The 18,208-nt window shown below is 41.8% G+C and overlaps 1 protein-coding gene across 3 annotated transcripts in view; it reads right to left on the reverse strand.

Annotated features, from left to right (window-relative positions):
* Positions 1–534: 534 nt before the first annotated feature.
* The window catches only part of susd2 (sushi domain containing 2), a 92,335-nt gene continuing 74,661 nt past the window's right edge, over positions 535–18,208 (reverse strand). For all 3 annotated transcript variants that reach the window (XM_059988318.1, XM_059988320.1, XM_059988321.1), the window contains 3 exons: positions 17,177–17,353; positions 15,374–15,470; positions 535–2,203 (listed from right to left, as the gene is read on the reverse strand). In XM_059988318.1, the coding sequence (XP_059844301.1) occupies positions 2,137–2,203; positions 15,374–15,470; positions 17,177–17,353 (341 nt within the window). In that variant the 3' untranslated portion in view covers positions 535–2,136. The remainder of the gene's footprint in view (positions 2,204–15,373; positions 15,471–17,176; positions 17,354–18,208) is intronic.

Raw genomic sequence — 18,208 nt, forward strand, 5'->3', positions numbered from 1 at the left:
TAGAACATTATCAGTGATTTCCGATAGTGCCCACCCATCTCTTTGCATAATTCCTTTATTGAATCTGAAGCCTCATGGAATCTTTATGAATAATGTAAGTTATTAACGCTTAATCATTCAGCAGTTATGAAGCTGTACAACACGATTCATGCAATAATTAATATGCAGCAGTAGTTCTATTTACATGTTCTCCTTATGGTTTTGATACTGGAAATTGTTACTATGTTGGGGATACGTGCCCACAGTCAAATGTTTTTCATTTACTTTCTTTCCCTCATCTATTTGCCGTCAATGTTGGGGGGAGCTTTTACCTTAAATTTTTGCTTCCTACAGAAGAAACGTGGAGAAAGTTAGAGAAACAAGTAAAAAGATAGGATAACAATCAAGAGAGACTTCAGGTACTCCGGTAGTAATTGGATGGAAATGATGCATTGTTCCTGAGATGCTACTGCAAGTACGTTTTTCATTGCCCCTTCATACATGTTCTTGTGCATCTGACATTAAACTCAACTTTGACTTTCTCTACAAACTTAGTCCCATTTTTCTGCGTTTATTATTTTCAAGATATCACATTATGCACAGCTGAATTAAAAGTTCAAAGCTATATGCTGAAATAAATGTGAGTAGTAATGCTGAAATGGTTAATGATCTTTTCATTGTCATAATTTAAAACAAACTGATGGTTCAAGCAGTTCTTTAAGGAAAGGTTCTGATCACATGTATTAAGTGGCACCCTATGATTGAAAGTGGCTCCCTGGAAAGGGGTAACGGCTTCAGAAAGTATCTTCATGGAAGAAAGGCACAAAGGCACCCTCTCTCTGGAGACACCTGGTTTCAGAAAGTGGGCAATGACAGTAAGTCCACTTTAGAAACAAGTATCACATATCACCATAACAGGCAATTCATCAAAATAAACAAATACATTTTTCACAATAAAATACAAATCTCAATTGCTATTAATCTGATCAGCAATTATGCATCACTAAATTACATAATGTTGACTTAGACAATGCATGAAACAAATTCTTCCATTAGTCAAGAACTTTAAAAAAACTGCAGTATCCATTGGATCATATTGCTACAAAAATTAAGAATGATAGCAAGATAAGTTATCGTTTTTCAAAAAACCATACTATTTTTGAAAAATATGATCCTATTTAAGAGCTGAAATACAGATAGGCATGAGCGGACAGACCACCATCCCTGATCTTGGATTTGAATGCAGTTCAGTCTGAGGGAGTAAAAGTCTGACCCAACATAGCTGGCAGAATCTTGAGTAAAAAAGCAAATCCACAAGCCAGAGGTAAAGAAAAGATCACTTCAACAACATTTCAGTAATCTCACTCAAAAGGCAGCAGGAACACCTGTTGCCAGGAATGGGATTTTACAGAGGTGTGGGCTCCAGCAAGCCTGGAGATGTCGCCATATTGTCAGGGCAGTGCTGGGAGAGCTTCACTGCACAGCTCACCCAAGCTGTACCCACATCTGCTTGGGGCAACAACAACAGCATGTGACATGCCTGTTTCTGCAGATGGAGTGTTGAGTCATTGCATGTTTTGGAGATTAAGCTAGCCTTGTGCAGTCAACTTAGACAAATGAAGTGATTCAGGTGGATTTTCTTTTTAAGTTCAAATGAAATCGAAATCTGAAGCGTGAGGGAATTGGATGAGCAACAGGGTTGGAAAAATTAACATTTAACTTCTGCAAGAGATGTACTAAAGATTCCCAACATCCTGAGGAAAGGGCAAAGTCAAAATATACACTAGGCCAATGCTCCCAGCCCCGTCAATAAATCCTGCCTTGTACTGAGAAATCTGTTAATATCTAGTATTTATATTATTGTAAGCAAACATTAATGAAAATTGTAGCTGGTCAGGTATTACGAACATGATCATTTAAACAGGCCACAGCTTCAATTAATTTCTTAGGTATTGCCCAGAGCTGCCTGAGAGATGATCCTATTCCATCTGAGAAGTCAGTTTTCCAATTTTCTGAAGTCAAAAGACTGAGATCCATCTCACAGACAGCACGCACTGGGCTGGCGGAAAGGCAAAGGCTGTCTCCATGTTGAAGCTGGGGGTAGTGGGGGGACGCAAGAGACTTCAGACGCTAGGGAGATGAGTTTTCTTTTGAAAGCTAAGAACTTTCAGTTTTCCCTCCATTGGGATTCTGAAAGGAACTTTGAGCCATTTTGGCCTTTTTCCTGAAAAATGAACAGAAAAGAAGTTGATGAATAATGTCATGTTCAACTGAACTAGTAATGGTGGAGAAGTAAGAAAGCCACCTGTAAATAAGAAGTCATACACGATTATGAAGTAATGCCTTCCAAATTTCAAGTTTCAAATTTCTTGTCATGAGCATATATACTCAATGGCCACTTTATTAAGTACACCTGCTTCTTAACGCAAATTTCTAATCAGTCATTCATATGGCATCAACTCAATGCATAAAATCACAAAGAAACATTTGTTGTTCAGACCAAACATCACAACGGTGAAGAAATGTGATCTAAGTGAGCTTAACCGTGAAGAATTGCTGGTGCTAGATGGGGAGGTTTGAGTATCTCAAAAACTGCTGATCTCCTGGGATTTTCACAGACAACTGTCTGTGGAGTTTACAGAGAATGATGCGAATGGTAATTCTGTGGGCAAAAATGCCTTGTTAATGAGAGAGGTTGGAGAAGGATGGCCAAACTGGTCCCAGCTGATAGGAAGGCAACAGTAACTCAAATAACCACTCGTTAGAACAGTAGTATGCAGGAAAGAATCTCTGAACACACATTTTCACATAGTCCCATAGCTGGGCATTCAATAGGGTTATTTACACACTCCACACTCTCTTCAATAAGGTCCACTGTCTCACCATCTCTCCAATAGTGTATTCAAGCATTATATTCCCATCTTTGTAATTTTATTTCCAACAGTGGCAGAGTAATTCTCATTGGACTGCTGATAATGGAAGATTATGAGCAGATGGAAGTGTTTACAAACTGCAGATTGCATACCAGGGTGATCTAAGGGAACCTAATCATGGATCAGTGATCTGACACTCTATGGAGTACAGGCATGGAGGTGGTATCTTGACTACCTACTCATCGCCCTTCAACTCCTACTTTGTTGGAGGAATACATTCAGTGATATACCATTTAATGTAAAGAGGAGGAGTATAAAATTATCTTTGTTTATAAATCCATTCATGGTTTCAGCCCGGCTCTCTGTAACCTTGTCCAGTGCTACAACTCTCTGAGAGCACTGGCTAAATCCAGATGCAAACTTCCTCCATCTCAGCACTCCATATTCATTGCTTTTTCTACCGCTACCTTGGACCATAACCTCACACTTCCTTTTAGAAGCTCTTCAAAATTTATTTTAGAGGCCATACATTTGGTCATCTGTCCTAATGTCTTCATATGTATCTTAGTGTGAAATGTTATGGATCTTATGTAAAATGTTTACTAGATTTTACATTCTATTTCAACACCACTTTACTGTACTAGTAAACCATATTTAATTTGAAGTTGCTGAAAATAAAATTAAAACCAAAAGTAAAATGTACAAAGACAATACAATACAATGCAGAGAAACTAAAATATCACAAATTATAACACAGCTAAAAACAAAATGGACAGGCATTATATCTTTAAAAGTCAAGACAGAAGGAACTGCAGCTGTTGGAATCTGGAGCAAAAGTCATACTGCTGGAGGAGCCCATTAGGTCAGGCAGCATCTGTAGAGGGCAAAGGACTTGTGAGACCCTTCATCTAGGCTAAAAGAGTAGAGGGGAACTAGCTAATATAAAGACATCAGGCGAGGAGTAGGGCAAGCGCTAGAGTTGACTGGCTGGCAGAGTCAGTTGCAGGAGGGGAAGCTTTTAAAGTACTCGTTAGAAACATTTGTCTGTAGAAGTACGGCTGGCTTCGACTATTAAAAGGGTTCAGTAATGGCTTCGCTCCAGATCCATATAGTATAGTAGCTGTGAATCAAACAGTATTACACATGAGCCTTACTGATTGCTGTGACTGAACCCCCAGCCTCACCAATCCCTATCTGCTGGTCCTTACTTACAGTCTCTCCCAGCTTGCAGTAAATGTCTGCAACACCAGGAGCAGATGTGGTCTTCAAACCCCAGGCTATCCATGAGCACCTGTGGTATTCATGTTGTCTTCCTCCTTGACAGCTCCACAAGGTTAATAACCACTTAAAATGGTTGGCAAATGAATCATATCAAGCATTGTGTCACTGCGGGCTTTGACCAGGACAAGAAAGCAGTTTATCAAGATTAAAAGCTCGTCCTGATAAGCTATTAGCAAGGATGAGATATTAATCTTGATCAGCTGCTTTCTTGTCCTGGTCAAAGCCTGCAGTGACACAGTACTGGCTAGTCCGCACACATCTGGGATCATCGGTGTATTGCTTATCGAATTCACCTAATCCTATCTGCAAACTTTTTATTGATGGGGCATAGCAGGTAGAAACACCATCTATGTTAACTACATCCATTAGATTACTGAGGAATTCACAGATCGCTTTCAGCCACCACTTACTACAGTCAACTCCACATTTCACGACAACTAAACATAGGACCACACATGGGCCAGCAAGAGCCTCTAGATAACATGACCATTAACATATGTTTTGCTAGCCTGCCTGCACAACAGTGAATGCACTTTAAAAAAAATTGCTGGCTTCGAAACACTTTGGACCATTCTTAAGACCATAAGACATAAGACATAGGGGCAGAATTAGGCTATTCATCTCATTGAGTGTGCTTTGCTGTTCTATCATGCCTGATCCTGGATCCCACTCAAGCCCACACACCTGCCTTCTTGCCACATCCTTCGATGTCCTGATCGATCAGAAAACGATCAACTTCCATGGAGATGCTTCAAATAAATTCCAGTTTGGTTTTCCTTCAGAGCAAGAGAAGATATTCTCTGCATTAAAATGATTTGAGTCTTGCTTACTTAGCCTTGGCTAACAATAGCTTAAGCAGGATTGGGCCAGGGAAATTATTTATGAAGCATTGGACATTTGTTCCGAACCAGCCATTTCTCATTCTCTATATGATTAATTAATAATATTGCAGCAAACACAGAATTATAACCAGCTCATAAATGTTAAATATAATGATACTATGTAATATTCTTTCCCTTATTCCAATTGATTTATAATATCCATGGAAATACATTATCCATTAAAGCCATCTTTCACTGTAGCACTCTTTTGACTCATTGGATAGTCACACTAATGGCCAAGTGATTAAAGTATGGCACTGAATTGCTCTAACAGTAAAATCTTGGATTCAATCCACCACTAGCAAAGAATAAGCTGGACAAAAGTCCAGACACTAGAATTAGCTTTAAACTCTCTGGGATTAAGGAATAAGTATCTGTTGGGGGGCGGGGATGGGTGAAGCAGGGGTCTTAAAATATTCAATTGCTATCCAACAACTGAGTTATGGGTCACAAACCAGAGAAAATCTGCAGATACTGGAAATGCAAGCAACACGGACAAAATGTTGCAGGACTGCCGAAGGGTCTCGGCACAAAACATCAACTGTTTACTCTTTTCCACAGATGCTTCCCGGCCTGCTGAGTTCCTAAAGCATTTTGTGCCTGTGTTGACTGAGTTTCAGGCAAGGGGGCAAAATGGTCAAAGAGGGCAAACATCATACTCCATGGTCAGATTATATGTGATAAAACTGTCCCTGGGGGGAACTGTAAGCAAGGTCTGTCAGAGAGCAGGAAACATGAGCCCACTGCCGTCCATTGCTGGTCTTCAGCTGACCACACTATAAGAATCTGTAACGGAAAGGAGTCACCTGTAGGGCAAAGCATCGCAGTTGTCCTCACACTGACCCACCGTGCCAACAGTTGCCAGAGATAAAGAGAAAGGTTATAGTGTGAATGGCATCTGATGAAGGGGCTTGAAGGAGCACAGGCACATGGAACTGATCTTTGCTAAAGGATGGGGAAAGTTGCCTATTGTTTTACCTTCTGCCTGATCTCCTCTTCCATTGAAGTCACCTCCTTTGGAGATTTATTCTGACTTCCCTTTATACATGCTAACCCTTTGTAATAAAAGGGTACTTTATTGACTGGAAATTTCCTCAGTTGTTCTCTTGCTGCGGTTAGTCATTCTGCTAGCGGCGTTACTGAGATCCAGAAAGGTGAGTTTACCAAATGCACTGAGATATTTAGTGGTGTTCTCCCTTTTCTGTTGGTTGAACTGCATTGGGAACCCAACGAACCCAGGGCTCAGTACCACATCTCCAGGAAAGGTCTATAATCTGGAAAAATCTCTTCACCAATTGACTTTCAGGCTTCATTTCAGGGGTGACATTATATGGTGTCACTTAAAGCGGATATAGATTGGATGCAGGCAAAATCGATCTATGTTTCCCCCACATTTTCCCAAAGTGGAAAATGGACAAAGCAGAGGCAAATTTTACCTCAACATATTGTACTTTAATGGAATAAATGTTGCCGAGTCATTTGTTGCTCCTCAGCGTGAGAGCAACAGAGAAAATTTAGAAACCATTCACTGAAATTTTGATTCATTCAGCAAGGGAAAATTTGTGGTTGTGGACATTCCTTCTCATGTGCCATGTTCAAGTGTTGACAACCCTGCAGGTCCCCAGCACATTTCACTCATATCACTCCTTCATCTGCATTTCCCTGGGATCGCTAAGTCAATGTGAACTAAGGAAATGGTTGGAATGGTCAAGAACAGCTATTTCCTTCAATCATTCAGTTCTTGAACAAGCCAATACTATCCTAATCAATACCTCAATATCGCAACACTGACTACTTTGATCACCTCACACTGCAATTGCTTCAACTGTATCCCTTCTTGCAACGATTATGCATAATTTATGTTTAGTTTAAGTTTTTCTTGTGGATGCTGCTTATATGACACCATATGCCCATGATGCTGCTGCAAGTAAGACCATAAGATCATAGGACATAGGAGCAGAATTAGGCCATTCAGCCCATCAAGTCTGCTGCACCATTCCACCATGGCTGATCCCAAGTCCCACTCAACCCCGTACACCTGCCTTCTTGCCCTGTCCTTTGATGCCGTGACAGATCAGGAAATGATCAACCTCCACCTTAAACCTACGTATGAACTTGTCCTCCACTGCAGTCTGTGGCAGAGCATTCCACAGATTTACTACTCTCTGGCTAAAAAAATTCCTCCTTATAACCATATAAAATCACAGCACGGAAACAGGCCATCTCGGCCCTCCTAGTCCTTGCCGAACTCTTAATCTCACCTAGTCCCACCTACCCGCACTCAGCCCATAACACTCCACTCCTTTCCTGTCCATATACCTATCCAATTTTACCTTAAATGACACAACTGAACTGGCCTCTACTACTTCTACAGGAAGCTCATTCCACACAGTTATCACTCTCTGAGTAAAGAAATACCCCCTCGTGTTTCCCTTAAACTTCTGCCCCCTAACTCTCAAATCATGTCCTCTCGTTTGAATCTCCCCTACTCTCAATGGAAACAGCCTATTCACGTCAACTCTAACTATCCCTCTCAAAATTTTAAATACCTCGATCAAATCCCCCCTCAACCTTCTACGCTCCAATGAATAGAGACCTAACTTGTTCAACCTTTCTCTGTAACTTAAGTGCTGAAACCCAGGTAACATCCTAGTAAAATATCCTTACTTCTGTTCTAAAGGGTCGCCCTCAATCTTGACACTGTGCCCTTTAGTTCTGGATATCACCACCACTGATACCACATCCTCTTCACATCCACCCTATCTAGTCCTTCCAACATTTTCTACATAAGCTTTCCCAATGCACTGCCTCATATATCAATAAATCTGACTCTATCTTTGAATGTTGTGAATGGAGGAAGAGGGCCTCGAAGTGTCTCGGTTCACTGCTATCTTCTAGCTTGGTGGCCACTGGACTGCTTTACATTATTAAAGACTTCTGCACCTTTGTAATCCGGAACTGCCTGGTTTATCCTGGGGTCTATTGGCAGCTTCCCATTTGGAAGCCTAGAATACAGATCCATTAGTCCCCTTTTTTACGCATTCAACAGCAATAAATAAAAGATATATTGGATATATTTTGCAGTATTTTTCCCATTCGCTCCTGATATCCCATCTGTTAAGGAGCTCCCCATTTCCCCTATCATAGGAGTCAATTTCCTACGTGCAATGACGTCAGTAGTATGCAACACTCCCATTAATAATTTATTTATTAAAAAAACGGAATCAGTAGGCTTGCAACTTAGAACCATGTTGACAATTCTCAATTCAACAAGGAGTACATTGCACTGGAAGTAGAATCTTGCTGGGATGAGATTTTAATATTTCATCAATCCTAGAAAGTCATTTTGATGTACTGATTACCTTACCGCCAACAGCCTGAAGGACAGATCAAATCTTTTTCACACTTGTGCCTCCTGTTTCTGCATGTCTGATTCTATGGTCAGGGTACCATCATAGCCCTTGGTGACTGAGCCCAATGGCTGAAAATAGCCCACTCTCAGTGTAGAGGGAGGATTCTCCATCCTTGTTTATTCTTTAGCAACCCCTATTTCCCCCCAGCTGCACACAAACTAACACTGCAACTCACCCTGCTGTGTCTGGACCAGCAAGGCAGAGGTGACTGTTGTGACTAAACTGCAAATCTGTCCAGTGGCCAGTCACAGTGACTGCCCTCAGTGAGCCTCCACCATCGCTACCCAGCCCCTCCTCTGCCTCTTCTTCATATCTTTGACCAACTTACATAGATTATTTGTTGAACAAATCTACAGTTGTCCTTCATACCATAGAAATGACAACTTTCCTTCTCACTCTAAGAAGCTGGGAATAGGAATGAACAATGGAGAGAATTCTGCCCCAGCTAGGAATTTTATCCCCAATCCATGAGTCAGTACACACCTAGTTATCTTGCTAGAGCAGAAGTACCCAATCTTTTTTTTATGTCATAGACCAATACCTGTAAGCAATGAGCCTGTGGACCCCAGGTTGGAAATGCCTGCAGAGTAGTGAATATATCTGCTTATAGGATTTGTTCAACAATTGAAAATTATTTCAAAACATAGAACGTAGACAGCACAACACAGTATGACCACTCTGAATACAAAAAGCCTACCTCTGATATTTCCCCTAACCCTTCTACCACTCACTTTAATTAGATGCCATTGACACCCTGGGAAATAGGAGTTGGCTGTCCACTCTATCTATGCCTCTTATAATATGTTCCTCTATTAAGTCACCTCTCCTTCTTCTCCACTACAAAGAGAAAAGCCCTAGTTCACTCAGCCATTACACATAAAGAATGTTTTCCAACCCGGGCAGAAAAATCTTCATCTTCTCTAAAGCTTCCATATCCTTCCTATAATGAGACTATCAGAAGCAAACACAATACTCCAAGTGTGGTCTAACCAGAGTTTTATAGAGCTGCAGTACATCATTACCTTGCACCTTTTGAACTCAGTTCCCCAACACACTACACCCTACTTAATAACCCTATCAACTTGCATGGCAACTTTGAGGAATCTTTGGACTTGGACCACACCGCTGAGAATTCTGCCATTAACTTTATACTGCACTCTGCCTTCAAGTTCAATGCTTCAAACTGAATCACTTCACACTTCTCCTGAGTGAATTCCACCTGCCACTTCTCATCCCAACTCAGCATCCTATTGTAACCTACGACAACCTTCTGCACTATCCACAAGACCGCCAACCTTCATAACTTCTGCAAGCTTACTCACTGACCCTTCCACCTCCTTAACCAAGTTATTTATAAAACTGACGAAGAGCAGATCCCTGCACTACACCACTAGTCACCAACCTCCAGGCATTTCCTGCAAGATTCTGCTTAGAATTCTATCCACACAGTGAAACCATTTTATTGAGTGGCATTACTCCCTGCAAAATGATAAATACCAGTCTGTGATGTGTGGTAGGTTCCTGCTTTACCTAAGTGATTAATTAGCTATGATGGAGTTCTATAAGTACCAGAGCTTTGTCTCCATCTTGGCTGAGTGACCATTAATCTTAAGTTAATTTGAATGGTGGCCATTGGTGAATCATCTGCAGCCAATTGTAGGACAATTAGGGGCACAGTGCCAGAATCAGTGGTGTTGAGAGAGGTGAGAAGGTTATTGGTCGGAGGACATGACAGTGACAGAGAAGAAAATGGAAGGACTTGAACATAAAACTGAAGTGTCGCTAGACCAGGAATAAATTGGAGGACCACAAAAAGTTAAATCCAGAGGCTGAGGGTGGTTGGCTGTAGACAACTGGAGAACAGAAACAGATTACTAATGTGGCTGCCAAATATGGAGAACTGAGATTCCACCCCCACCCCCCCCCCCCATCCCATCATTTACAGCAAGAAAGTTATGGCGACCATTACATCACAAGGCTCACGTTATCACAAAAGAAAACATTGACGGAAATGAAAACAGCACCCTACCTTAGTGATCTCCAGCCAAGTCTGAAATTAACAGCAGTGAAATGATTTGAGAAACCAGGGGATTTGAGTTTGATCTTCTCTGAGCAGAGAAGATAAAAAGATTAAGCAGGGCTCTCACATACATGAGAACATAGGATAAAGTAGGTAGGGAAGAAGTTCCATGTTGGTTGATAACCGGAGGACACAGCTCACACCTCCAACATCCAGAGGATATCGATCTCTGGAATTGGAAATTCCAGGTAATTGGAAAAAGAACCCGAAGGAACCAGAAGAAAGATAAGGGTTTTTGCCTTTTCCATAATGAGTCAACATGATCTAGAAAGAAAGAAAGAAAGAAACACCTGCATTTAAAAAAAAACATCTTTTGCAACTTCAGGGTGTCCCAAAGCACTTCACAGACACATTAGGCACATCCTGGTGTACGGTTGCTGTGATAATTCTGTTATGATGTGCTATTGTAATGTGGATTTACAAGCCTGCTGCCTGGACTTGGGGGCCTGAGTTACAGAGCTTGCATAGACTAGGACTTTATCCCCTGGAACGTAGGGGTTTGAGTGGTCACCTGATAGAGGTATATAAGATAAAAAGAGTGAAAGCACACAATCTTTTTCCCAGGAAGGAGATGCTAGAAACAAGAGGGCATAGGATTAAAATGAGAAATGAGAAGTTTAAAAGGGATGTTAGAGACAGTTTCTTCACACAAAGGGTGGCAAGCCTTTGGAATGAGCTTCCAGAAACAGTGATTGAGGCAGGAAAATTAGCAACATTTGAAAGAAATCTAGATAAATATGAGCATGGGAGAGGATTGGGCCAAATGTAAGCAGATGGGGGAATGGCTACGGTGGGGAACGGAGTCAGAATGATTGAGTTGGGTTGAAGGGCTGGTTTCCATGGTCTACGTCTAAGTGAGAAACAAAAGCTGAATGGGAACACTCCCATAATCCTTTTAAAGAGAGTTAAAGAGAAGCATTCATAACTGCCCAAAAGGCTTTGCTGGATTCCAAAAGGCTGCACTCTCAACAGTAACATTACAGAAACTTAGCAACATCAACTGAGCAACGGTTCATACACATTGCCTGAGAGCCTGATACAGTCATCTACAACAAAGCTTTCAAATGAGAATAGTAACAGAAAACACTGGAGATGCTCAGCAGGTTAGGCAGTATCCATGAAGAGAGAAATAGAATTAAAGGTTTAGCTAAATTATAGGAATAACATTAATTCTTTTGCTCTCCGCACATGCTGATTGTACTGTTGAACATCTCCAGTACATTCGCCCTTTATTTTAGGTCTGTATTTTTTTTTTGCTTTTCAACTTTCAAAGAGGAATTGGCTAAATGCTAGAAAAGAAATTATTTTGTCAAGTTAAGGAGAAACAATATCTACTGTATTACATAGTTCTTTCAAGGAAAAACCAAGACAAGGTAGATGGTGTGATCTCTTTTTAAGCTGTATTAAATGCAAGAAATGCCTGTGATATGCAGTATTAATAAAGAGGATCAGCTTTAACACAGCCTGAGGAATTCAGGAAGAGAATCGTAGAACCTGATGTGGCAAAACAAGGAAGCAGAGGCTATAATAAAAGAAAAATATCCAATTGTTCTGTGATCAAGACAAGATGCCCTGTTTTAAAGATATTCTTATACCACTTTTCTGTGCATAATCATCTGCTTAGCTGTACAGTACTGCTCAACATGAGCTACAGCAGAACATTTCATACTGGATGCCTGGTCCACAAAGCTATTTTACCAGGCAACCATTTTCACGGTACAGGAGCAAAAGCAAGAGCGGGAAGGATTTCGTGGAGCAAGTCTCGTTGCCAATGGGTTACGCTTCACAAGAGTGAGAGCAGCAAGTTCAAAGAGCAGGTCTCACTGGTCAGCTAATTGGCTAATTGGGCAACAACTGCCAATTAAAAGAAAGAAAAGCTCAGGGTGGAATGGCCATTGTAGGAGTGGCTCAATGTAAGAAAGGGACCTCGTGGTTTTGGCTCAAGAGGGAGAATAAGTGAGTGGAGTCAAAGGTGAGGTTCTGGTAAGGCCTCTTTCTTTCTTATTGCACAGGTAGAGCAGTGGGAATGAAAATCAGGGCAGTGTCATTTCCACCTTGAATGATGTGGGAAGTGAGGGAGTTCTCAAGAGTCCCTGATGTCTACACCTGCAAGAAGGCCATTCAGCTACACTCTTTGCAGTCTGCATTAGGGAGTTGGAGCTGGAGCTGGATGAGCTCCAGATCACTTTGGACGTTGAGGGTGTTGATGGACTGAGTTACGTGGAGGTAGTTACACCTAAGTTCCAGGAGGCAGGTAGCTTGGTGACTATCAGGAAATGGAAAGGATATAGGCAATGGCTGTTCCTCTCAATAAATAATCTTGGGGGGGGGGGCACAACTCTGACACTGAGCCTGGCTCTGCAGGTCAGAAGGGAAATAGGGAGAAGAGGAGAGCAGAAGTGACAGGGGATTCACTGGTTAGGGAAACAGAGAAAAGATTCAGTGGAGGAGAAGTAGACTCCCAGATGGTATGTTGCATCCCAGGTGCCATGGTCAGAGATGCCTTGAATTGAAACCCCAATGTTCTTAAGTAGGAGGGTGAGCAGCCAAAGGTTGAGGTACACATTAGTACCAATGACATAGCTAGGAAACAGATGAGATCCTGAAGAGTGAATCTAAGGATTTAGGAAGGAAGCTAAAAAGCAGGACCTCAAGGGTAGTCATCTCTGGATTTCTGCCTGTGCCACCAACCAGTGACAGTAAGAACAGGATGATTTGGCAGATAAATGTGTGGCTGAAGAGTTGGTGCAGTGGGTAGGGTTTCAGATTTGTGGATCATTGTGATCTCTCCTGGTGAATGAATGTACGACCTGCACAAAAGGGATGGGTTATACCTAAACTCGAGAGGGAGTTGCAGGCAGCTTTACCAGAGATGTTGGGGAAGGTTTAAACTAGTTTGGCAGGGGCATAGGAACCAGACTGTTAGGTCAGATGATAGAACAGTTTGTATAAATGTAGGTGCAATATGTAGATGACTGTGAGGAAGAATATGCAGTGGATAGGGCATAAACACAATCTGGTGTATGGGTTTAAATGTATTAAGAACTTAGGTTATGGATCAGTAATGGAATAATGACTTGGCCATTACAGAAAATTAGGTGCTCGAAGTTCAGGAGTTTAGATATTTCCTTTAGAACATAAGACACAGGAAAAAGAATTAGGCCAATCCACCTGTCAAGTTTGCTCCAAAAGTCAATCATGGGATAGGTTTATATACGTCAGAAAAATGTTTTGAGCTGAAAGGCCGGTACTGTGCCGTACCGTTTGACGTTCTATGATAGATAAATAAAAGAGATATATTTTCCCCTACAAGCAACCTCAGTCCAAGTGTCAAGAAGCACAGAAAATGATTCCTGTAGGAATAGGAAGGAAAATAAGGTCAATCCAATAACTGTGCTCGGGATAATCTAAAACATCCATCACTAAGAATATAGATGTCAGGAGAAGGAAGACAGAGAAACTTCATCAGTTGTGTTTCAAGAAGAGAATGACTTAATGGAAACAGGGCAATGAACTTCAAATTCATTACAAGAAAGAAAGTTTTTTAGGATTGTCTGGCTGAAAACAAATTGAATAAGCAAGCAGCCTGGAAGTGAGTGAAATTTACTCGTTACGTATTACTACACCTCTGCTTTTCCCAGCTTCTACTCTTTGTGATCATCAAAGGTCAGGTTTGAAAGACTTATTACTTTGTTTTGGGGTTATTCTGTTTTACTTCATTCTGCACCTCAATTTCCTTCCTCCCCATCGACAAGTTCCTCACCCCTTTTCTATCATCTCTATGGTAACCTATGTGATTGTACACAAAGTGCTAAATGCAAACCAGTTCCTCTAGTGTTAGAATCCCTGGATGTAACATAGTGATCAACTACCACATCCAATGGTCTGCTTATGCTTTGCCCAGTTCTAAACCTGTACGTGGAAGTATAAAGTCAAACTTCCGAAGTATAAAGTAAAGGGATGGGCAAAAAAACCCGAAATTGATGAGTAAAGGGAGACATGTTCATAGAGAGAGGGGGTGCATAGAGAGAGAGAAGGGGATAGAGAGGTGGAGGGAGAAAGTAGAAAGAAGAAAGGGTGGAGTAAGAGGAGAGAAAGAGAGAGAGGAGATGGGGGAGAGAGGAGAGGGCAAGTGAAGAGGAAGTCACTAAATACACTCAAGATAGAGGTAGATGTATCTCTTCATTCTAAAGGGTTGAAGGGATGAAGGGATATCAAAGTGATGGTACTGAATCAGCAAGATGACCCAAAGGGCCAAATGGTCACTTCTGCTATCCTGTACAGAACAAAAGCCCGTGTGATTGTGTGGAAATCAAATATCCCCAAACACTCCAGCTTTCCTCCTTCAAGATGTGCTGCTCCAGCCTCCAAGCTCGTCTGCTTTATCCATTATATTCCGTGCATTAAAACAAACTTCTGATTATTAGTTCCACCATGTTCATAAATCCAGACCTGCAGGTTCTTTTCATTCAACTTACTTATCTCATTTTCGATCTTCTGTTCAATCTCTCCACCTGCTGACTGACTTCTGCAGATCCCTGTGACATGCCACGTTAGGTTAGACACTAATGAAACTCTCTGTGAGGATACTGGTGAGCCTCCAGTTTAGGTACAGCCCACCTTTTTTGTGCAAGTCCCCCTTGCCCTGCAAGAGAGCCCAACTGTCAGGGTGCGTGAATCCCCCATTTCTGTACCTGCTCTTTAGAAGGATCTCACAGGGAAGGGGACAATGAGAGGCTTATTCAGCTGGGCAGTCTCCCAGAACAAGTTCCTTGTGGAAGGAGGAGGTGAAGGAAGGGTGGAGGGTTAAAAAAAGATTTAAATAAAATACCAACAGTGAAAGTGCTTCATGAAATAAATACTCACCTCTGTAATCGCTTTTCATTAATGAACAAGATCACTCCAATCAGCACCAGGGAAAAGACAGCAAGCAACGTTCCCAACACGATACCCAAAATGTTCTCTTTTCAAAACAAAAAGAGTTCCTGTTACTTGAGTAATATCTCAGTAGGCACATGTAAGGTCAGAGAAATGTATACAATATACATCCTGAAATTCTTTTTCTTCACAAACATCCACGAAAACAGAGGAGTGGCCTCAAAGAATGAATAACAGTTAAACATTAGAACCCCAAACCCCCCCACCAGCTTCCCCCTCCCACGCACAAGCAGCAGCAACCCCAGCATCCTCACCCACCAGCAAAAAAAAACACCAGCGCTCTCCACTGAGCACTGAAGTGTGCAGCAAAGCATCAATAAATACACGGACTTGTAGTACCCCAAAGACTACTTGTTCACCTGGTAATTCAATCTCTCTCTCTTTCTCTCCGTCTCTCTCTCTCCCCCTCTCCCCCTCCCTCTCCCTCACTCCTGTTTCACAGCGAGGGGGGAGTCATAACAAACAGCTCACTGATTTATGATGTTAAAAATCTGTTGCACTGCTTTTTCTGAGCTCTGCACCCAGAGAGTTGGCCCCAAAATGGCTCAGGTCTCTGGACACACAGCCCCCGGCAGCTAACCCACTGCTAACAATGTTCCATGTTCTCCAGCGACACCTCAGTCCTTCCCCTGATTGCACCCCTTTGAACTATAAACAAGTATCCAAAAAAACTTCAGTTCTTTTGCTTTGCAGCAAATGCTGGTGACACAGCTGTCATTTACATTCAAACTTTTCAAATAAAGCAGCTTCCAATTTTGATGAAGAATGTCCGCCCAAAACATTTGCTCCTTACTCCTCTCCATGGACACCACCTGACCCTGCTGAGTTCCTCCAGCATTTTGTGCATATTAGTCTTACATGACTCACACTGGCTGGCTACCCACCGACCCCTCCCATGGACGGAATTAGTTACTTTGGGGAGATAAGAAGGAATTAGTTACTTAAGAATTAGTTACAGCTCTATTTTTATTTTTGATATCTCTTTTTTTCCCTTTTCAAGGTTCTTTTGAAGACCCTGGTGCTGACTTCAGGAATGGGACCTCACGACCGGCTGCTTTTTGATATCCCAAGGATGAGGCCCGGAAGGCGAATGCGCCTTCAGGGTTCTGGTTGTTTATGACTCTGGGGGTGTGCTGATTCTAGGCCGGTGCCCCTGACTGAAGGGTCACAGGAGAACATGGAACTTCGGGAGCAGCAGGTTAGCTGCCGTGGGCTATGCGTCTAGAGAGCTGCACCTTCATGGTGCCGACTCTTCGGGCACAGAGCTCGGAAAAAGCAACTCAACAGACTTGACATTGTCAATCAGCGAGTTGTTTGTTATGTCTCCCCTCTCGCTGTGAAACAGTCCACCTCTTTTTCCCTGATTAGGGAGAGAGAGAGCCTGTGGTATATTGAATTACTGGGTGAATGAGTAGCTTTCGAGGTACTGCAAGTCTGTGTCTTTATTGATGCTTTGCTGCACGCTTGAGTGCTCAGTGGAAGGTGCTGATGCTTTTTTGCTGGGAATGGGGGGTGTCATTGCCTTTCTGCTGCTTTTGCAAGGGAGGGGGAGCTGGGGGGGACAGCTCTGGACCTCTAATGGTTTAACTGTCATTCGTTCTTTGGGGCACTCCTCTGTTTTCGTGGATGTTTGTGAAGAAAAAGAATTTCAGGAAGTATATTATATACATTTCTCTGGAATTAAATGTACTTATTGAAATCTATTGAATTAGGTAGAGATAACTATCTTACCAGATATACAGAAGGTAGGTTCACCACTCCATTGGCCATTTGGCAGACAGGTACGTGAGGATGATCCTGAGATAACATGGCCCTGGCTACAGGTAAAATTCACAGTGGATCCAATCAGATAAACAATTCCTTTCTTTTTCCCATTCTTGGGCTCTTCCAAAACTCCACAGGAAGTGACTGAAAGGAACATCAAAAAGGAAAGTGAATGATGTGAAATCTGATATCCATTTGCACAAAGAGTCTCACAAGATTGCAATATCCTGCCAATGATAGTCCCCTCATTTTTGGAGAATATCTCCGTTTGACAATCTTTCTGCAAATGTTTTAACTAATGCCAACAGCTTTAGAAAACCTCAAGTTATGAATCCTTTCCTCCAGGGGAATTAATCTGAAAAATGCATCTGAAATGAACAAAAGCAGCATTTCAGAGTTCAAAGTAAATTTATTCAAGAAGTACGTATATGTCACCATATACAACCCTGAGATTCATTTTCTTGCTGCCAATCACAGTAAATACAAGAAACACAATAGAATCAAAAACCACACCCAACAGGATGGACAAATAACCAATATGCAAAAGACAATATGCTGTGCAAATACAAAAAGAAATTAATGATAAGTAATGTGGGAACAGTTCAGTGACGAGGCAAGTGAACGTGAGTGAAGTTTTCCTCACTGCTCCAAGAGTCTGATGGTTGAGGGATTATAACTGATCCTGAAACTGGTGGTGTGTGTCCTATGGTTCCTGTACCTTCTTCCTGAAGGTAGCAGTGAGAAGAGAGCATGGTCTGGATGGTGGGGATACTTGATGATGGATGCTGCTTTCCTGTGACAGCGTTCTGTATAGATGTGCTCAATGGTGGGGACTAGGCCATATCCACTATTTTTTATAGGCTTTTACATCCGGGGCATTGGTGTTTCCATACTAGGCTGTGATGCAACCAGTCAATATAATCTCCATCACACATCTATAGAAGTTAGTCAAAGTTTTAGATGACATGCCAAATCTTCACAAACTTCTAAGATAGCTTT

Source organism: Hypanus sabinus, chromosome 13 (genome assembly GCF_030144855.1).
Source record: "Hypanus sabinus isolate sHypSab1 chromosome 13, sHypSab1.hap1, whole genome shotgun sequence".
Lineage (NCBI taxonomy): Eukaryota > Metazoa > Chordata > Chondrichthyes > Myliobatiformes > Dasyatidae > Hypanus > Hypanus sabinus.